The sequence below is a fragment of the Aureococcus anophagefferens genome (assembly GCF_000186865.1).
Source record: "Aureococcus anophagefferens unplaced genomic scaffold AURANscaffold_2, whole genome shotgun sequence".
Classification (NCBI taxonomy): domain Eukaryota; class Pelagophyceae; order Pelagomonadales; family Pelagomonadaceae; genus Aureococcus; species Aureococcus anophagefferens.
The window spans coordinates 2,036,290-2,051,111 of NW_008705562.1; the positions used below are offsets into that span (position 1 = coordinate 2,036,290).

Here is a 14,822-nt window from a genome sequence, read left to right on the forward strand (position 1 = left end):
CGCCGTCGTCGTCGACGAAGGTCAGGGGCCCGTCGAGGCCCAGCGCGTCGGCGACGCGACCCGGGCCGCCCGGCGCGAGCACGGCCTCGAGCCGGTTCCGGAAGAAGACCGGGTCCACGGCGCGGACGTCGTCCGCCGTGAAGGGGTGGTCGCACGCGCACTTGACCAGGCACGACGACACGGGCAGGTCCAGCGCGCTCGCCTCGCCGCGCGCCGACAGCGCCACCGAGAGGCCGAAGAGCCGCCCGAGCCCCAGGTAGACGGACGGCGGCCGGTCCGACGGCGCGAGCATGAGGCACGCGTCGGGCAGCCCCCGGAGCATGGGCTGGCCGCTGCCGGCGATGGACGCGCAGCGCGACCGCGACCGCGACCGCCCGCCGCGGATGCCGTCGGGCGTCGCCGGCTCGGACATGCTGTCGACGTCCGCGGCGAGCTCCGAGCCGACCAGGGCGAAGAACTCGCGCGACAGGCCGCCCACGTCGACGCCGCGCTCGAGGCCGCCGTCGTCGAGGAAGCGCACGTTCAGGCCGACGCGGAGCCGCTCCGGCGCCGCCGCGAGCAGCTGGGGCACGGCCGAGTCGAAGACGCCGACGCGGCGGTCGACGACGAGGGGCACCTTCCGGAGGAGCCCGAGGCGCCGCGCGGGCGACGAATCGCCGGACGCGGCCTCGAGGCGCGCCGCGAGCGCGCGGCGCCGCGCGTCGAGCGTGTCCGCGGGCTTGGGGCTCGCGCAGGTCCCGGACGGCGGGAAGAAGGCCGCCTTCGTCGCGCCGCGGAACGGCTTCGCCCGCGCTTCGTTTTCCAACGCTGCCAGACGCGTCGTGAGCGCGGACCGCGGCGACGGACCGCTCCGCTTCAGGTAGCCGCGCACCTCCGCGGCGCGCGCCTTGAAGCGCAGCGGGTAGTAGATCTTGTGGAGCCAGACCCACGCGAGGCCGCGCGACGCCGCGGCGGCGGCGCCGCGCACGGCGGCCCACGGCGACCAGGTCCGCGGCCGCTTCGGTGGCGGCGGTGGCTCGACGGCGCCGTCCCGGCCGCGCTTCCGCGGCCGCGTTTCATGCGTCATGGTCGGTGCTGCGCCATGGTCGGTGCTGCGCATGACGCTCTCGATCGAGGGATGGTCGGCTGCCCCTGCTATATGAAGGAGACAACGCATGCAACAACTCAGATCAACAACTATCTTCAACAACTCCAATCGAAACTCTCTCTCTCTTGTGGCAGCTCAAGCCGCAGCCGCGCCGTCGCGGTGACATGAGCCAAAAGTACTACGACGTCGAGGTCGAGGACGAGACGGAGACGGAGATGACGACGTTCTGCGCCAACTCCTGCGCGACCGGCCAGGTCAACGTCGCCGAGGCCCTCGAGCCGCCGCGCTGGGCGAACTGCGCCGACGACACGACGGACGAGCTTGTGCGCTACGAGCGGCGCTACCCCATGAGCGCCGCGCCGCCGACGAAGCGGAGCGGCTTCGCCGCGCTCGAGATGCCGCGCTACGGCGCGGGGACCTCGAAGAGCGGCCGGCCGACGCATTTCCCGGGCTACGAGCGCGCGCCGATCTCGCGCCTCGCCGGCCTCGTCTGCGTCGTGCTCGTCGGCGTCATCGTCCTGGGTGTGGCGACGAGCCCGCGGCGCGCGCCGCCCCGCGCGGTGAGCTGGGACCCGGCGCCGAACCGGACGGTCGTCAAGAACCGCGCGACGGCGACGCGGCGGTGCCGCGTCGACGCGCTCGGCCGCCTCTGCGAGCCGGGCATCGGGTGCCGCACCTGCGTGCGGCGGCGCTACGCCGACGTCGAGGGCGCGTGCCCCGGCGGCGGCGGCGACGACGCCGCGCGGGCCAAGGCCGTCGAGGACGCGTTCTGCCGCGTCGCGCGGCGATAATGGCCCGTCGAAGCCCCCGGGCAAATTCGAACTGAGCGCGCTTAGGCCGCGGGCGTGCACGCGTCGCCCCGGAGGCCGTTCCAGTAGGCCGCGGCGTCCATGGGCTTCCGGTTCGCGGGCTGGACCTTGAGGAGCTCGAGCGCGGAGCCGTCGGCGCAGGGCAGGAGGACGGCCTTGCCGACCTTGGCGAGGGCGCCGCCCGCGGGGCACTCGGGCGCGACGCGCGCGGCGAGGATCTTGAGCCGCTCGACGTCGGGCTTGTCGCCGACGCGGACGGGCACGTGCGTGCCCGGCCACGGCGTGAACGCGCGGACCTTGTCCGCGGCGCGGCGCGCCGCGGAGCGGCCGTCGTCGCCGGGGCCGCCGAGGTCGAGCGCGCCCTCGTCCTTGGTGAGCTTCGGCGCCTCGGTCGCGAGGTCGCCGTCCTGCGGCTCGCACTCGAGCGTCCCGTCCCAGAGCCCCGGCATGACGTCGTCGACGAGCAGCTGCGCGCCGACGCCGAAGAGCTCGTCGAGCAGCGCCGCGCAGTCGTCGCCGTCCTCCACCGCCCGCGTCCGCTGCGCGGCCACGGGTCCCGCGTCCATCTTCAGCACGGTTCGGAGCACGGTCACGCCGACCTCGGCGTCGCCGGCCTCCAGGGACCGCTGGAGCGGCGCCGCGCCGCGCCAGCGCGGCAAGAGGCTCGGGTGCACGTTCATCGTGCCGTGCTTCGGGATCGCGAGGAACGCCTTCGGGAGGAACTGGCCGTAGGCCGCCGTCACGCACAGGTCGACGTCCAAGGCCTCGAGCGCCGCGAGGAACTCGGGGTCGCGCGCCGACGCCGGCGTGAGGCAGGGCACGCCGCGCGCCTCCGCGAGCTCGTGGACCTCGCTCTTCGCGAGCGCGCGCTTCCGGCCCTTGGGCGCCGGCGGCTGCGACACCGCCGCGACGACCTCGAAGCCGCCGCCGCGGCCCTCCGCCGACGCGTCGAGCAGCGCCTCCAGCGTGAGGGCCGCGACGCCGGGCGAGCCGAGGAAGACCACGCGCCGCGCGTCGTCGCCGTTGTTGTTGGCAGCGTAGGCCGCGAAGCGCCGCCGCGTCGACGGCGACACGTGGTGGAGCGCCTGGGCCGTGCGCGCGAGCGCGACGACCGATGCGATGCGCAGCAGGACCATGGCGTACGAGCGCTGCGTTTGACGGCTCGGTGCGCACGCGTATATGAGTGCTTCGTTTGACGGCTCGGCGCGCACTCGTCGACGCGCGTGGCGCAGCGGCAGAGGCGAGCGAGTGCAACAGCATGGGCCGCGCCATGTTGAACGACTCGCGCATCATGCTGCTGGCTTTGGTGGCCGCTTCCGCGTCGGCATTATCCGCGACCATCGCCCGCCCAGCAACCGTGGCCGACCCGCTCGTCATCGCGGGCAAAACATTCAACTCGCGCCTCTTCTTGGGAACAGGCAAATACCGCACGTCCGCCGAGATGGCGGCGTCCGTCGAGGCGTCCGGCGCCGAGGTCGTGACCGTCGCCGTGCGGCGCGTCGAGTCGGCCGTGACGGAGATGCTCGCGGCGTCCATCGACTGGGACAAGGTCTGGCTCCTGCCGAACACGGCCGGGTGCACGACCGCGGAAGACGCGGTGCGCGTCGCGCGGCTCGGCCGCGAGACGGCCAAGGCCCTGGGCCAGGGCGACAACAACTTCGTCAAGCTCGAGGTCATCACGGACTCGACCTACCTGCTGCCGGACCCGCTCGGCACCGTCGCGGCCGCGCGCCAGCTCGTCAAGGAGGGCTTCGCGGTCCTGCCCTACTGCTCGCCGGACCCGATCCTCTGCCGCCACCTCGAGGACGTCGGCTGCGCGACGGTCATGCCCCTGGGCAGCCCCATCGGCTCGGGCCAGGGCATCGACGCGTCGTCGTGCATCCGCGTCATCTGCGAGCAGGCGTCCGTGCCCGTCGTCGTCGACGCGGGCCTCCGCACGCCGTCGGACGCGGCGCTGGCCATGGAGCTCGGCGCCGACGCGGTCCTCGCCAACTCCGCCGTCGCCCGCGCCAGCGACGCGCCGGCCATGGCCCGCGCCTTCAAGCTCGCGACGGAGGCGGGCCGCCTCGCGCGCCTCGCGCGGCCCATGGACGTGAGCGAGAGCGCCGTCGCGTCGTCGCCCCTCCTCGAGCTGACGCAGTGATCCTCTTAATACGCGGTCGCCATGTCGACGGCGTTCTCGAGGGCGTCGCCACGGAGGAACCGGTCGAGGTTCGCCTCGAAGACGGCGCGGCGGCGCTCGAAGAGCTCTGCCGAGAGCGCGGACGCGTGGGGCGTGAGGATGACGTTCCGCAGGGACCAGAGCCGCGACGCCTTCGGGAGCGGCTCCACGGCCGTGCTGTCGAGCGCCGCCCCGGCGAGCGCGCCGCTCTCGAGCAGGTCGCAGAGCGCGTCCTCGTCGACGATCCCGCCGCGCGAAATGACGACGACGACCGCGTCCTTCGGCAGGAGCGCGAGGCGCCGCCGGTCGAAGGCGTTCTTCGTGGCCTCGTTAATCGGCGCCGCGATGACCAAAAAGTTCGCTCTCCCGCAGAGCGCGTCGATTTCCTCCGCCGTCGAGGAACGCGTCGAGTGCGTGACGGTCATGTCGAAGGCCTCCGCTCGTTTGGCGACGGCCTTGCCCACGTCCCCGTAGCCGAAGACGAAGACGGTCTTCGCGCTGAGCTCGAGGATTTTACCATTCCAGCGCTGCGTGTCCCACTCGCCGCGTTGGCGCGCCGCTTCCATGTCGTGGAAGCGGTGCGCCAACGAAACCATCGAGCCCAGCACGTGCTCGGCCATGGCGACGACGTGCGTCCCCGGAGCGTTCGTGAGCGTCACGCCCGCGCGGCGGCGCGTCGTCTCGGCCTTGACGATCTTGTCCACTCCCGCCCCGGGGCACGCGATCCAGCGGAGGCGCCGGCCGGCGGCCACGGTCGCGGCGGAGGGCCAGCCGAAAAACGCGTCCGCGTCCGCGACGGCGGCCGCGTGCGCCGCCTCGCAGCTGTGGTGGCTGTCCGCGGACATGGCGTCGACCAGCTCGGCGCGATCCCCGAACCTGGCGCGGAGCCGGTCCCCGAAGTCGCGGCCGAGGTGGTCCGTGCCGACGACGATTGTGACCCGGGCTGCCTCCTCTTCGTCGACGCGCTCGAACTCCGGCGGCAGCTCCTCCAAATCCGCCGACGCGCCGCCGCCGGCGCCGAAACTAAAGCTGATGCACCCGTCGGCCTCGCTCGCCACCATCGCCGGCGGTGGCGGGCCCATGGTTCGCAGAGCACGCTGCCCGACGGCGACGCTGGGCGCCTCCTCCCCGAGAAGCTAGAAGGCAGCAGAGAACGCTGCCCGACGGCGACGCTGGGCGCCTCCAGATGGCGCCTCCCACCCCGCCGAGAAGCCAATTGCGAGAAGCTAGAAGACGGCAGCGTCGACCTCAAGCACCGCACGTTTACGGCGCGTAGTCGCCGTAGTCGCCGTAGCCCGTGCCCGTGTACTCCGCGTAGGTCATCTGCGTGCGGGGGACGAGGTGCTTGACGGCGGCGCCGTCGTGGTTCGCGAAGGCCCGGGCGATGTCGTAGACCGGCGGCGCGTCCGGGTCGTAGGCGTCGTCCGGCGCGAAGCCCGTCGACGGGAGCGCGAGCCCCCGGCGCTGCCAGGTGCCGGCGCCGGGGAGGTCCGTGCCGACCCACTTGAGGGCGCCGTCCTCGAGGAGCGAGTCCCAGGACTTGGCCATGAAGCGCGCGTCCTTGCACGCGACGCGCGAGATGTTCCGCGTGCCGTAGAGCGGCCACTCGCGGCTCTCGACGATGGCCCGCGCGGCGGCCTTGGAGCGCTGGTCCACCGTGCGGGGCTTGCGCGCCTTGGCCCGTTTCGCGGCCGCGGCCTTGCCCCCGTCGCCGCGGCCCCAGGCGGGCTTCGCGGCCGCGGCGCGCGGCTCCCGCGCGCGCGGCGCGTCGGACGACCGCGGCGTCCGCGGCGCGCCGTCGGGCGACAGGGGGCTCGTGGGCGCGCCGTCGGGCGACAGGGGGCTCGTGGGCGCCATGGCGTCGAGGGAGCCGGGCGTCTTGGGCGTCGCGCAGTTCTCCTTGGACTCCTCGACGCCGTGGCGGCGGGGCGTCGCGTAGCCCCCCCGGCCCGCGTCGAAGCCGTCGTCGCCGCGCGCGCTGTGGTGGCGCCCGGAGGGCGAGCGGTGGAACTTGATGGACTGGAGGCGCCGGATGTCGGCGCGCTGGGCGAGGGCGATGTCGTGGCCCGCGCCGTGGTCGTCGTCGACGTCGCCGCGCGTCGCCCAGGCCAGCGGGTCGTCGAAGTCGCCCGCCGCGCCGCGCGCGCGGCCGCCCTCCGAGGGCGCGGCCGCGGGCGCCGGGGCGAGCTCGCGGCGCTGGGCGCGGGCCATGACCCGGTCGCGGTCGCGCTGCTGCTGCAGCGCCTTCTCCGCGAGCAGCAGCTGGTCGTTCATCTTCCGCGCCTGGTCCGCGTAGTCCATCGCCCCGGCGCGGACCACGGCCGTCTCGCTGGCGAGGACGCGCTGGTTCACGGGCCGCGGCCGCAGCAGGATCTCCGGCGTCTGGCGCTCCGTGGCCTCGAGGTAGCGCCGGTTGCCGAGCGTCTTCTTGCGGTAGTTGGGGCTGCCGGGCCGGTCCTTCTTCGCCGCGGCGTCCTCCTCGCGGAAGAGCTCGCGCGCGTGGCTGAGCTGGATCAGCGACGGCGCGTCGAGCGTCGCCATGGCGCGGGCCTTGAATTTCTTCGCCTCCTCGCGCACGGCGAGCGCGCTGTCGCTCCGCGAGCCGCTGAGCTCGGGCTTGCCCGATGGCGTGAGCCGGTTGCTCGAGTTCTCCGGCGGCGCGGGCGCGGGCGCGGCCCGAGAGCTCCGGCGCGCCGGCGCCGACGACGGCCGCCGGTGGTGCTTCGGGTCCGGCGAGTAGTCGAGGAAGGACCCCTGGTCGTCGACGTCCCACGCGGACTGGCGCCGGCCGTCCTCGGGCGACACGGGCGACACGTAGGCGTCGCTGACGTCGCCCGTCGGCGCCTTGGGCGTCGTCGCCGCCCGGGCCTTGGCCGGCGCCGGCGCGGGCGCCGGCGCGTTCGTGAGCGGGCGCAGGGGCGCGGCCTGGCGCGCGGCGCGCGCGCCGACGTCGGACAGCGACCGGCCGACGTCGGCGCAGTGGCAGAGGCAGGGCGCGCCGCGGGCGTCGAAGCAGAACTCGGCGACGAGGCCCGAGATCGGCGCCGCGCCGCGCACGAGGGCGACGTGGGCGACGACGGCCGCCGTCGCGTGCTCGAGGCACCGGTGGATGCGCATCGCGCCCGCGTCGCCCGCGCGCGACCGCTGGAGCGGCGCCGCGGCGCGCGTCGTCGGCTTCTCGGGCCACTCGAAGAGCTCGCGCGTCGACGCGGTGGCGACGGCGACGACGCGGCCCGGGTCGTCGAGCCGGAGCAGCGCGGTCTCCGTCGCGTGCGGCAGCTCCGACCGGAACGCGTGGTGGTAGATGCCCGTGGAGTCGCCCATGCGCGGCAGCGGCGCGGCCTGGAGCGCGACGAGCTCGCCGCCGCCGAGCGCCGTGCTGCAGGACGCCGGCGACCCGCCGAGGTCCCGGAGCTCGCGGCGCGTGAGCACCGTCGTCCGCAGGGCTTTCGCCTTCCGCCGGTCGGAATACCGCAACACGGCGGCGGGCTCGTCGTTGCAGGCCTTCTGCGGGAGGAGGCGCAGCAGGTGGCGCACCATCTCGGGCCACTGGAGCCGCTTCTTGAGCTTGCTCTTGATCTCGCCGTCCTTGTCCGTGAAGATCCAGAGATAGGGCCGCCCGCCGCGGAACAGGATCGTGTCGACGACCCGGATCTTCAGGCGCGGGCCCCGGTCCGTGCCGTCGCGCCCCTGGCAGAGGCTCTCCCAGAGGTCGAGGTACGTCTCGGCCACCTCGTGGTGCGACATGGCAGCCCGTTGCCGGCGTTCAGCGCGAGGCTTGAATGAAAGGAGACTCTGCCTTCTTGAGGTTGCGAGCGCCGTTTTGTTGACACCTGGAAGGGCAGCTCTCCGGCGCTCGCAAAATCGCGGCGGGCCCGGTGAATCATTTTTCCCTCCGCGGCCTCGCGCATCCTCTCGACCGCCGCAGCCATGCGCCTCTCGCCGCTGCTGGCCTGCGCGGCCCTGGCGTCCGCCGCGGACGAGATCGACCACACGCAGTCCTGCGTGTCCATCAACGGCATCGTCAAGTGCGGCGAGGAGGGCGGCACGGAGTGGATCGTCCAGTTCGGCTCGACGCGCAACGACGAGGTCAAGGGCCTCGCCATCGACGCGTCGACGGAGCGCGTTTACGTCGTCGGCCACACCTTCGGCGCGCTCGGCGGCGAGCACCGGGGCTACGGCGACATCTGGATGGCGGGCATCGCGCACAACGGGCAGCACGAGTGGAGCACGCAGATCGGCACGGACCGCGAGGACCACATCGCCGGCCTCGCGGCCGGCGACGGCCACGTCGTCGGCGGCGGCCACACCTACGGCCACTGGGGCGAGGAGGGCTCGAGCGGCCAGATGGACGGCTGGCGCGGCCGCTGGGACGACATGGGCCGCGGCCAGTGGGGGCTCCACCACGACGACGGCGGCGAGGGCGTGCTCCAGGCCGGCGGCGAGAAGAAGGACTCCATCCTCGGCATCGCCGGCGACGCCTGGCTCACGAAGTTCTACGCGGGCGGCATGCAGGGCAGGACAAGAGAGCGAAATTCCCAACTTCAAAGGCTCCTTTCTCGGCCGTTTTCCACTCGTTTCGGCTGATTTTTGGACGAGCGATCATCTCTCGGAACGGTCTCGAAGCGTGAATGCTTTGCCCGGAACGCGCGCGCGCGGAACACTCACGTTGAAGCGACGTTGAATCTCTCTTGTCCTGCCCAGGCGGCATGACGTACGGCCACGTCGACGACCACCACGACGGCAACGACTGGGACGACCACCAGTCGCCGACCGGCGTCCTTTTTTTGTGGTGGACACCAGTCGCACGTCGTTCCGTAGGCACCGCCACTTCGGCATGGGCGACGCGTGGCTCGGCGCGTTCCGCGGCGACGACGGCTCCCACCTCTGGACGATCCAGGTCGGCTCGGAGAAGAGCGACAACGTCACGTCCGTCGCCGCGACGGCCTCCGGCAGCGCCGTCTTCGCCTGTGGCAACACCTACGGCGAGGTCGCGGACGGCTCGTTCATCGGCAAGGGCGACGTCTGGGTCCTCAAGGCCGACGGCAAGACGGGCAAGATCGCCTGGACGGTCCAGATCGGCTCGGACAAGAACGACGACTCCATGAGCCTCGTGTCGACGCCCTCGGGCGACGCCGTCTACGTCGTCGGCCACACGTTCGGCGGCTACGTCGCCGACGGCTACGACCACACGCCCCAGGACGACGGCACCAAGCCCGGCGGCCGCGACGGCTTCGTCGCCAAGCTCGACGGCCGCAACGGCCGCCTCATGTGGGGCCGCGTCATCGGCACGGACCGCGTCGACTTCCTCAACGACGTCGCGGTGTCGCCCGACGGCGAGGCGCGGGGCGGGAAACTGGCGATTCGACGTCGCTTCGACGCGAGCGTTCCGCGCGCGCGTTTTTCGGAAATCCACGCCTCGAGAGCGCCCCGAAAGATGATCGCTCGTCCAAAACAAAAAGAGCGGGAAACGGCCGAGAGAGGAGTTGGGCACGTCGCACCCCGTTCCCGCCCAGGCGAGACGATCTACGTCGGCGGCCAGACGTACGGCGACTTCGACAAGCCCATCGCCGGCAAGAGCGACGCCTGGATCGCCAAGCTCGACGCCTTCGACGGCGCCACGGCTTGGACGGCCCAGTTCGGCGAGCTCGGCCGCGACTCCGTCCAGGCGGTCATGGTCGCGCCCGACGGCGACGTCGTCGCCGCGGGCCACAGCGACTCGAACTTCGGCGGCTGCTCCTCCGGCCTCATGGACGCCTGGGTCGCCCGCGTCAACCCGGAGCACGCCCACTCCTTCTTCTCCGAGCTCGACCACGAGCACGCGGCCGGCCACGCGTGCCCGCACAAGAAGGAGAACGGCGTCACGAAGCGGGAGTAGGCGGCCGACGCCCGGCCGAAGGTCCCTGCGCTTCCCTCCATTTCCACGCACCCTTCCTACTGTCGCGTCTCTGTCGTTCTTTTGAGGGGGTGGTCGGTGATTGAAGTCGTCATTGAAGATTCAACATGTTTTGTCGCGAAGACTCAGCTCAATTGACATTGGGTTGACTTTCGAGGCGTCTGATGTTCGTGCTCGAGTCTTGACACGCGCGGTACGACGCAGCTTTCCGGACCCGCAGCCAAGCCAACACATCACCCAGCGGCAGCGGCAACGATGGCGGACGAGATCTTCCCGCTCGACGAAGATATTAGCACGCAGCGGCGGCTCGTGCAGTCCATGGAGGCGAGCTTCGCAAAGCTGCAAGCGTCGCAAGAGCGGCGCGCGGCGCTGAAGCGCTGCGACACGTCCTACGGCAAGGCGAGCCCGCCGAAGCATCAGAGCCACGCCACGCCCGTGCACATCCCGCTCAACGACGCGCCGAGCTACACGGCGCCGACGGCCGCCGACCGGATCTGCGCGTCCGCGCCGCCGCGGTACCGGAGTCTGGGCGGCAGCGGCGACGAGGACTTCATGTTCAAGTCGAGCGCCGTGCTGTCGCCGGCCATGGTCGCCTTCGCGACGCCGAAGCCGACGACGCGCGGCCTCGAGGCGCCCGCGGACTTCCGACGGACGACCGGGGGGCTCCCGGGCTTCCGGGGCGTGCCGGGCTTCATATCGGCCTTCGGCGGCCGCAAGGACGGGCTCCCGGGCTTCGACGGCATGCCGTCCTTCGGCGGCGGCCGCAAGCGGAGCCTGAGCAACGCCGCGGACGAGGCCAAGGCGCAGCGGCAGAAGCAGGCCGTGGCCTCCTTCGCGGACACCGGCGCGTTCTCGGACGAGGACGAGGACGACGCGGGCGCGCCGTCGTCGGGCTTCAGCGGCCTCTCGCCGCGGATCTTCTAGCGGGAGGCGCCGCACGCGTCCGAGTAACCACGCATCGCCCGGCGCCCCTTTACAAGCTTACGGGGTCGGACCCCAGGAACGCGCGCGGCCCCCCTAGTCGACCTCGTCGACCTCCTCGAGGTCCGGGACGTCGTCGTCGGAGACCTCCTCGGGCATGTCCTGCGCGAAGCCGCCGCCGCCGCCGCCGGGCATGCCGCCGAAGCCGCCGGGCATGCCGCCCATGCCGCCGGGCATGCCGCCCATGCCGCCGGGCATGCCGCCGCCCATGCCCATGCCCTGCGCGGCGCCCATCATCTTCTGGAGCACGGGCCCGATCTCCGGGTCCTGCATGTACTGCATCATCTTCGCCGGGTTCGGCGCGCCGCCCGCCATCATGTCCTGGAGCGCCGCCATGACCTTGGGGTTCTGCATCGCCGCGGCGACGTCCGGGTCGTTCATCATGCCCGCGGCGCCGGGGGGCATGCCGCCCATGCCTAAGAAAGGGGCGCGATCGGTTTCCGAACGTTCGCGCGCGACAACCCCGGAAGCTCTCGCGGAGACGCCGGCGCCGCGCCGGGCATGCCGCCCATGCCGCCCATGCCGGGCATGCCGCCGGGCGCGCTCGCCTTGGCCTGGGCCGCGGCGGCGGCCTGCTCGCGCTCGCGCTTCGCCGCGGCGGCCTTCTTGCGCTTCTCGAGCTCCTCGGCGTTCCGCGCGGCGACCTTCTTCGTCGCCTCCGCCGCGGCCTTGTCCTTGACGTCCTTGGCGAGCTCGGCGAGGTCCGGGTCGAAGTCGATGCTCTGGGCCTTGGACAGGTCCAGGTTCGCCGCCGTGTAGTCGCCGAGCGCCGCGTGGGCCTTGCCGCGGACCTTGAGGGCCTTGCACGAATCGGGGTTGAGCGCGAGCGCGGCCGCGCAGTCGCTCGCGCAGCCCCGGGGCCGCTCGAGCTTGAGGAGCACCTCGCCGCGCTTCGCGAGCGTCGTCGCCGACAGGCAGGCCGTCGCCGCCTCGAGCTCGAGCGCCTCGGAGTAGAGCGCGAGCGCGCCCGCGAGGTCGCCGCCGGCCGCGGCCGCGGCCGCCGCGGACTTCTTCTCGCCCGCGGCGCACCAGTCGGCGTCCTCGGGCGCCTCCGCGGCGTTCGCGGGCACGCTCGGCGGCGGCGGCTCGTCGCCGCCGCCGGCGGGCGCCGCGGCCGGGGCCGCCGAAGGCGGGTAGCTCTCGCAGAAGTCCTTGAGGAAGGACAGCTCGGGCTCGTCGAGGAGGGCCGGCGACGCGGCGCAGGCGGCGAGGAGCGCCTCGGCGCCGGCGACGTGCTTCTCGAGGTCGCGCGGGAGCATCGTTGACTTTGTGTTTTTGTAAGTTTTGTGCCAGCAGTCGCGGGCGGATTCGTGCGGGCCGATGCGCCTTGCGAGGCGGCGAGTGATCTCCTGAAAAGGCATCGATGGCTTCATGCGTGGTTCAACAAAGCGTTTGCCGCGGCCGATGGTGGCCCCTCGATAGCAGCCCCTTCCTACACATGGCCTCGTTCAAGGCCTTCCTCGCCGCGCGCGAGGCCGGGACGCTCGGCGAGGACGACGAGCGCTGGTACGAGGTCGACGCCGACGTCGTCTGGCTCGTCGACGCCCCGCGCGCGGACGCGCGCATGGTGGACCATCGCCTGCGCGGCGAGCGGCTGCGCGGCGCGCTGCGGGGCGCCTACGTCCGCACGCTCGGCGCCTTCGCGGACGCGGCGCGCCTGAGGCGCTGCGGCGGGGCCTTCGCGGCGCCCATGGACGAGCTCGAGCTCGCGGAAGAGCTCCGGAACCGGCTCGCCGACGAGCTCGGCGCGCGCGAGGTCGCGCCCTTCGCGGCGGACGCCCCCGTCGACGCGACGGCCGCGGGCCGGGACCGCGGCATGGGCGAGGTCGACCGGAGCTACTGCAAGTGCGGCCTCGGCGCCGGGTTCCGGCGGCGGCGCGCGGCGGCGGCGCCGCCGCGCGTCGCGCGCCGCGGCGCCGACTTCCGGCGGACCTACGTCGCGGCGAACGAGCCCGTCGTGCTCCGGGGCGCCGCCGCGGCCTGGAAGCCCTGCGTGTCCTGGACGCCGGCCTACCTCCGGGCGAGGTGCGGCGCGCGGCCCGTGCGGTGCCGCCGCGACCCCGCGGGCCGCGTCTTCGGCCGCGTGGGCCGCGTGGCCCTCTACGACCACGCCGTCGTCCCCTTTGGCGACCTCCTCGACGACGCCCGCCGCGAGACGCCGGCGCTCTACGGCGCGCGCGTGGAGCTCGACAAGGAGCTGCCGGAGCCAGGGCAGCACAAGAGTGCGAAATTCCCAACTTCGAAGGCTCATATCTCGGTCGTTTTCCACTCGTTTCGGCTGATTTTTGGACGAGCGATCATCTCTCGGAACGGTCTCGAAGCGTGGATGCGTTTTCCGGAACACGCGCGCGCGGAATACTCACGTTGAAGCGACGTTGAATCACCCTTGTGCTGCCCAGGCCGGAGCTCGTTGGAGACGCGCGCGAGCCGCCCGCGGGCCTCGGCGCGGCCTTCGGGGAGCCCAAGGCCGTGAACCCCGTGGCCTACGTCGGCGGCGGCCGCGCGGCGACGCCGCTCCACTTCGACCCGGCGGAGAACCTGCTCGTCGTCGTCTCCGGCGCGAAGGACGTGCTCCTCTTCCACCCGGCGGACACGCCGTTCCTCTACCCGTGCGGCGACCGCAACGCGGGGTCCGTCTACTCGACGGTGGACGCCTTCGCGCCGGACCTCGCCGCCCACCCGGACTTTGCCCGCGCGGCGCCCGTGCGCCTCGCGGTCCGCGCGGGCGACGTCCTCTACCTGCCCTGCGGCTGGTGGCACGCCGTCGCCGCCGCGGCCGACGGGCCGACGGTGTCCGTCAACTTCTGGTTCCAGCTCAGCTCCGCCAAGTTCCAGACCGACGCCGCCCTCCGCATCCTCGGGCTGCCCCAGGCGCCGACGTAAAAAAAACGGCAACCTATTGCGTCAACGTGGTTCCTTGAATTTACCAGTTTGACTTATGAAACGCTAGACGATGCGTGCGCCGGGCTGCCCTTGACCATCGAACACAAGCGATGGTGCGGCGCGAGGACCACTACGAGCGCGACTGGGTCTATGAATCACGAACGCGCCAGCTCGCGCACTTCCTCTTCGGCCACTACGACCACACGAAGCCCGGCGCGACGGCGCCCGTGCAGCACGGGGCGACGTGGTCCTGGGCCGAGGTGACGCCCGAGGCGAAGACGCACCCGCTGGGCCACGAGCGGCCGCCGCGGCGGAGCTGGTGCGTGTTTGTGTGCATCGTCCTCGTCTTCGCCGCGGGCTTCGGCGCGGGCTACGGCGGCAAGGAGGAGGTCGAGGACCTGCTCTTCGACGACGACGACGACGACGACCGCACCTTCGCGCCGACGGTGACGCCGGCGCCGAGCCGGACGCCGACGCCGCGGCCGACGGACCCGCGGCCCACGCGGGCGCCGATCGTCGGCGGCACCGCCGCGCCGACGGCCGCGGTCGTCGAGGGCGAGGCGCTCTTCGCCGGCCAGGACGCGGCGACGGCGGCGGTCTACGCGCCCGTCTACAGTGCGACCATCGCGGACGTCGCCGGCGCCGACGAGGCGAGCGTGGCCGTCGCGTTCGCGGACGCGCGGCGGCGGCGGCGCCTCGACGACGGCGGCGCGGTCCTCGTCGCGTACGAGATCGACGTCGCGACGCGCGCGGACGTCGAGGCGCTGACGGCCGTGCTGCTGGCCGCGGACGCCGCGGCCCTCGGCGACGCGCTCGCCGGGGCCGCGGCGGCCGCGGGCGCGGCGGCCGCCTTCGCGAACGTGAGCGCCGTCGCCATCGCCGTCGACACGGCCGCGCCCGCGCCCGCGCCGACGACGGCCGCGCCGTCGCCGAGGCCCACGCCGGCGCCGACGACGGCCGCGCCGTCGCCCAAACCGTCGTCCGCCGCGCCGTCGCCGCGGCCCC

The 14,822-nt window shown here is 73.1% G+C and overlaps 4 protein-coding genes across 4 annotated transcripts; 2 read left to right on the top strand and 2 right to left on the bottom strand.

Moving 5' to 3' along the window:
* Positions 1-1,943: 1,943 nt before the first annotated feature.
* AURANDRAFT_3701 (hypothetical protein) lies at positions 1,944-2,900 on the bottom strand (the record flags this gene model as incomplete). Its single annotated transcript, XM_009034585.1, has 1 exon — positions 1,944-2,900. A coding segment is annotated over one exon (957 nt), but the record flags the coding sequence as incomplete, so codon positions are not given.
* A 287-nt stretch (positions 2,901-3,187) lies between these two features.
* Positions 3,188-4,039, top strand: AURANDRAFT_19812 (hypothetical protein; the record flags this gene model as incomplete). The annotated part of the gene is made up of 1 exon (XM_009034843.1): positions 3,188-4,039. The coding sequence occupies one exon, from the start codon at positions 3,188-3,190 to the stop codon at positions 4,037-4,039; it is 852 nt and encodes a 283-aa protein (XP_009033091.1).
* Positions 4,040-4,044: 5 nt separating this feature from the next.
* AURANDRAFT_19561 (hypothetical protein) lies at positions 4,045-4,902 on the bottom strand (the record flags this gene model as incomplete). The annotated part of the gene is made up of 1 exon (XM_009035114.1): positions 4,045-4,902. One exon carries the CDS (start codon positions 4,900-4,902, stop codon positions 4,045-4,047), a length of 858 nt encoding a protein of 285 aa, XP_009033362.1.
* Positions 4,903-7,987: 3,085 nt separating this feature from the next.
* Positions 7,988-13,407, top strand: AURANDRAFT_61283 (hypothetical protein; the record flags this gene model as incomplete). The annotated part of the gene is made up of 8 exons (XM_009034844.1): positions 7,988-8,633; positions 8,762-8,822; positions 8,879-9,426; positions 9,574-9,917; positions 10,254-10,837; positions 10,998-11,370; positions 12,388-13,156; positions 13,334-13,407. 8 exons carry the CDS (start codon positions 7,988-7,990, stop codon positions 13,405-13,407), a joined length of 3,399 nt encoding a protein of 1,132 aa, XP_009033092.1.
* Between the last annotated feature and the right edge of the window lie 1,415 nt (positions 13,408-14,822).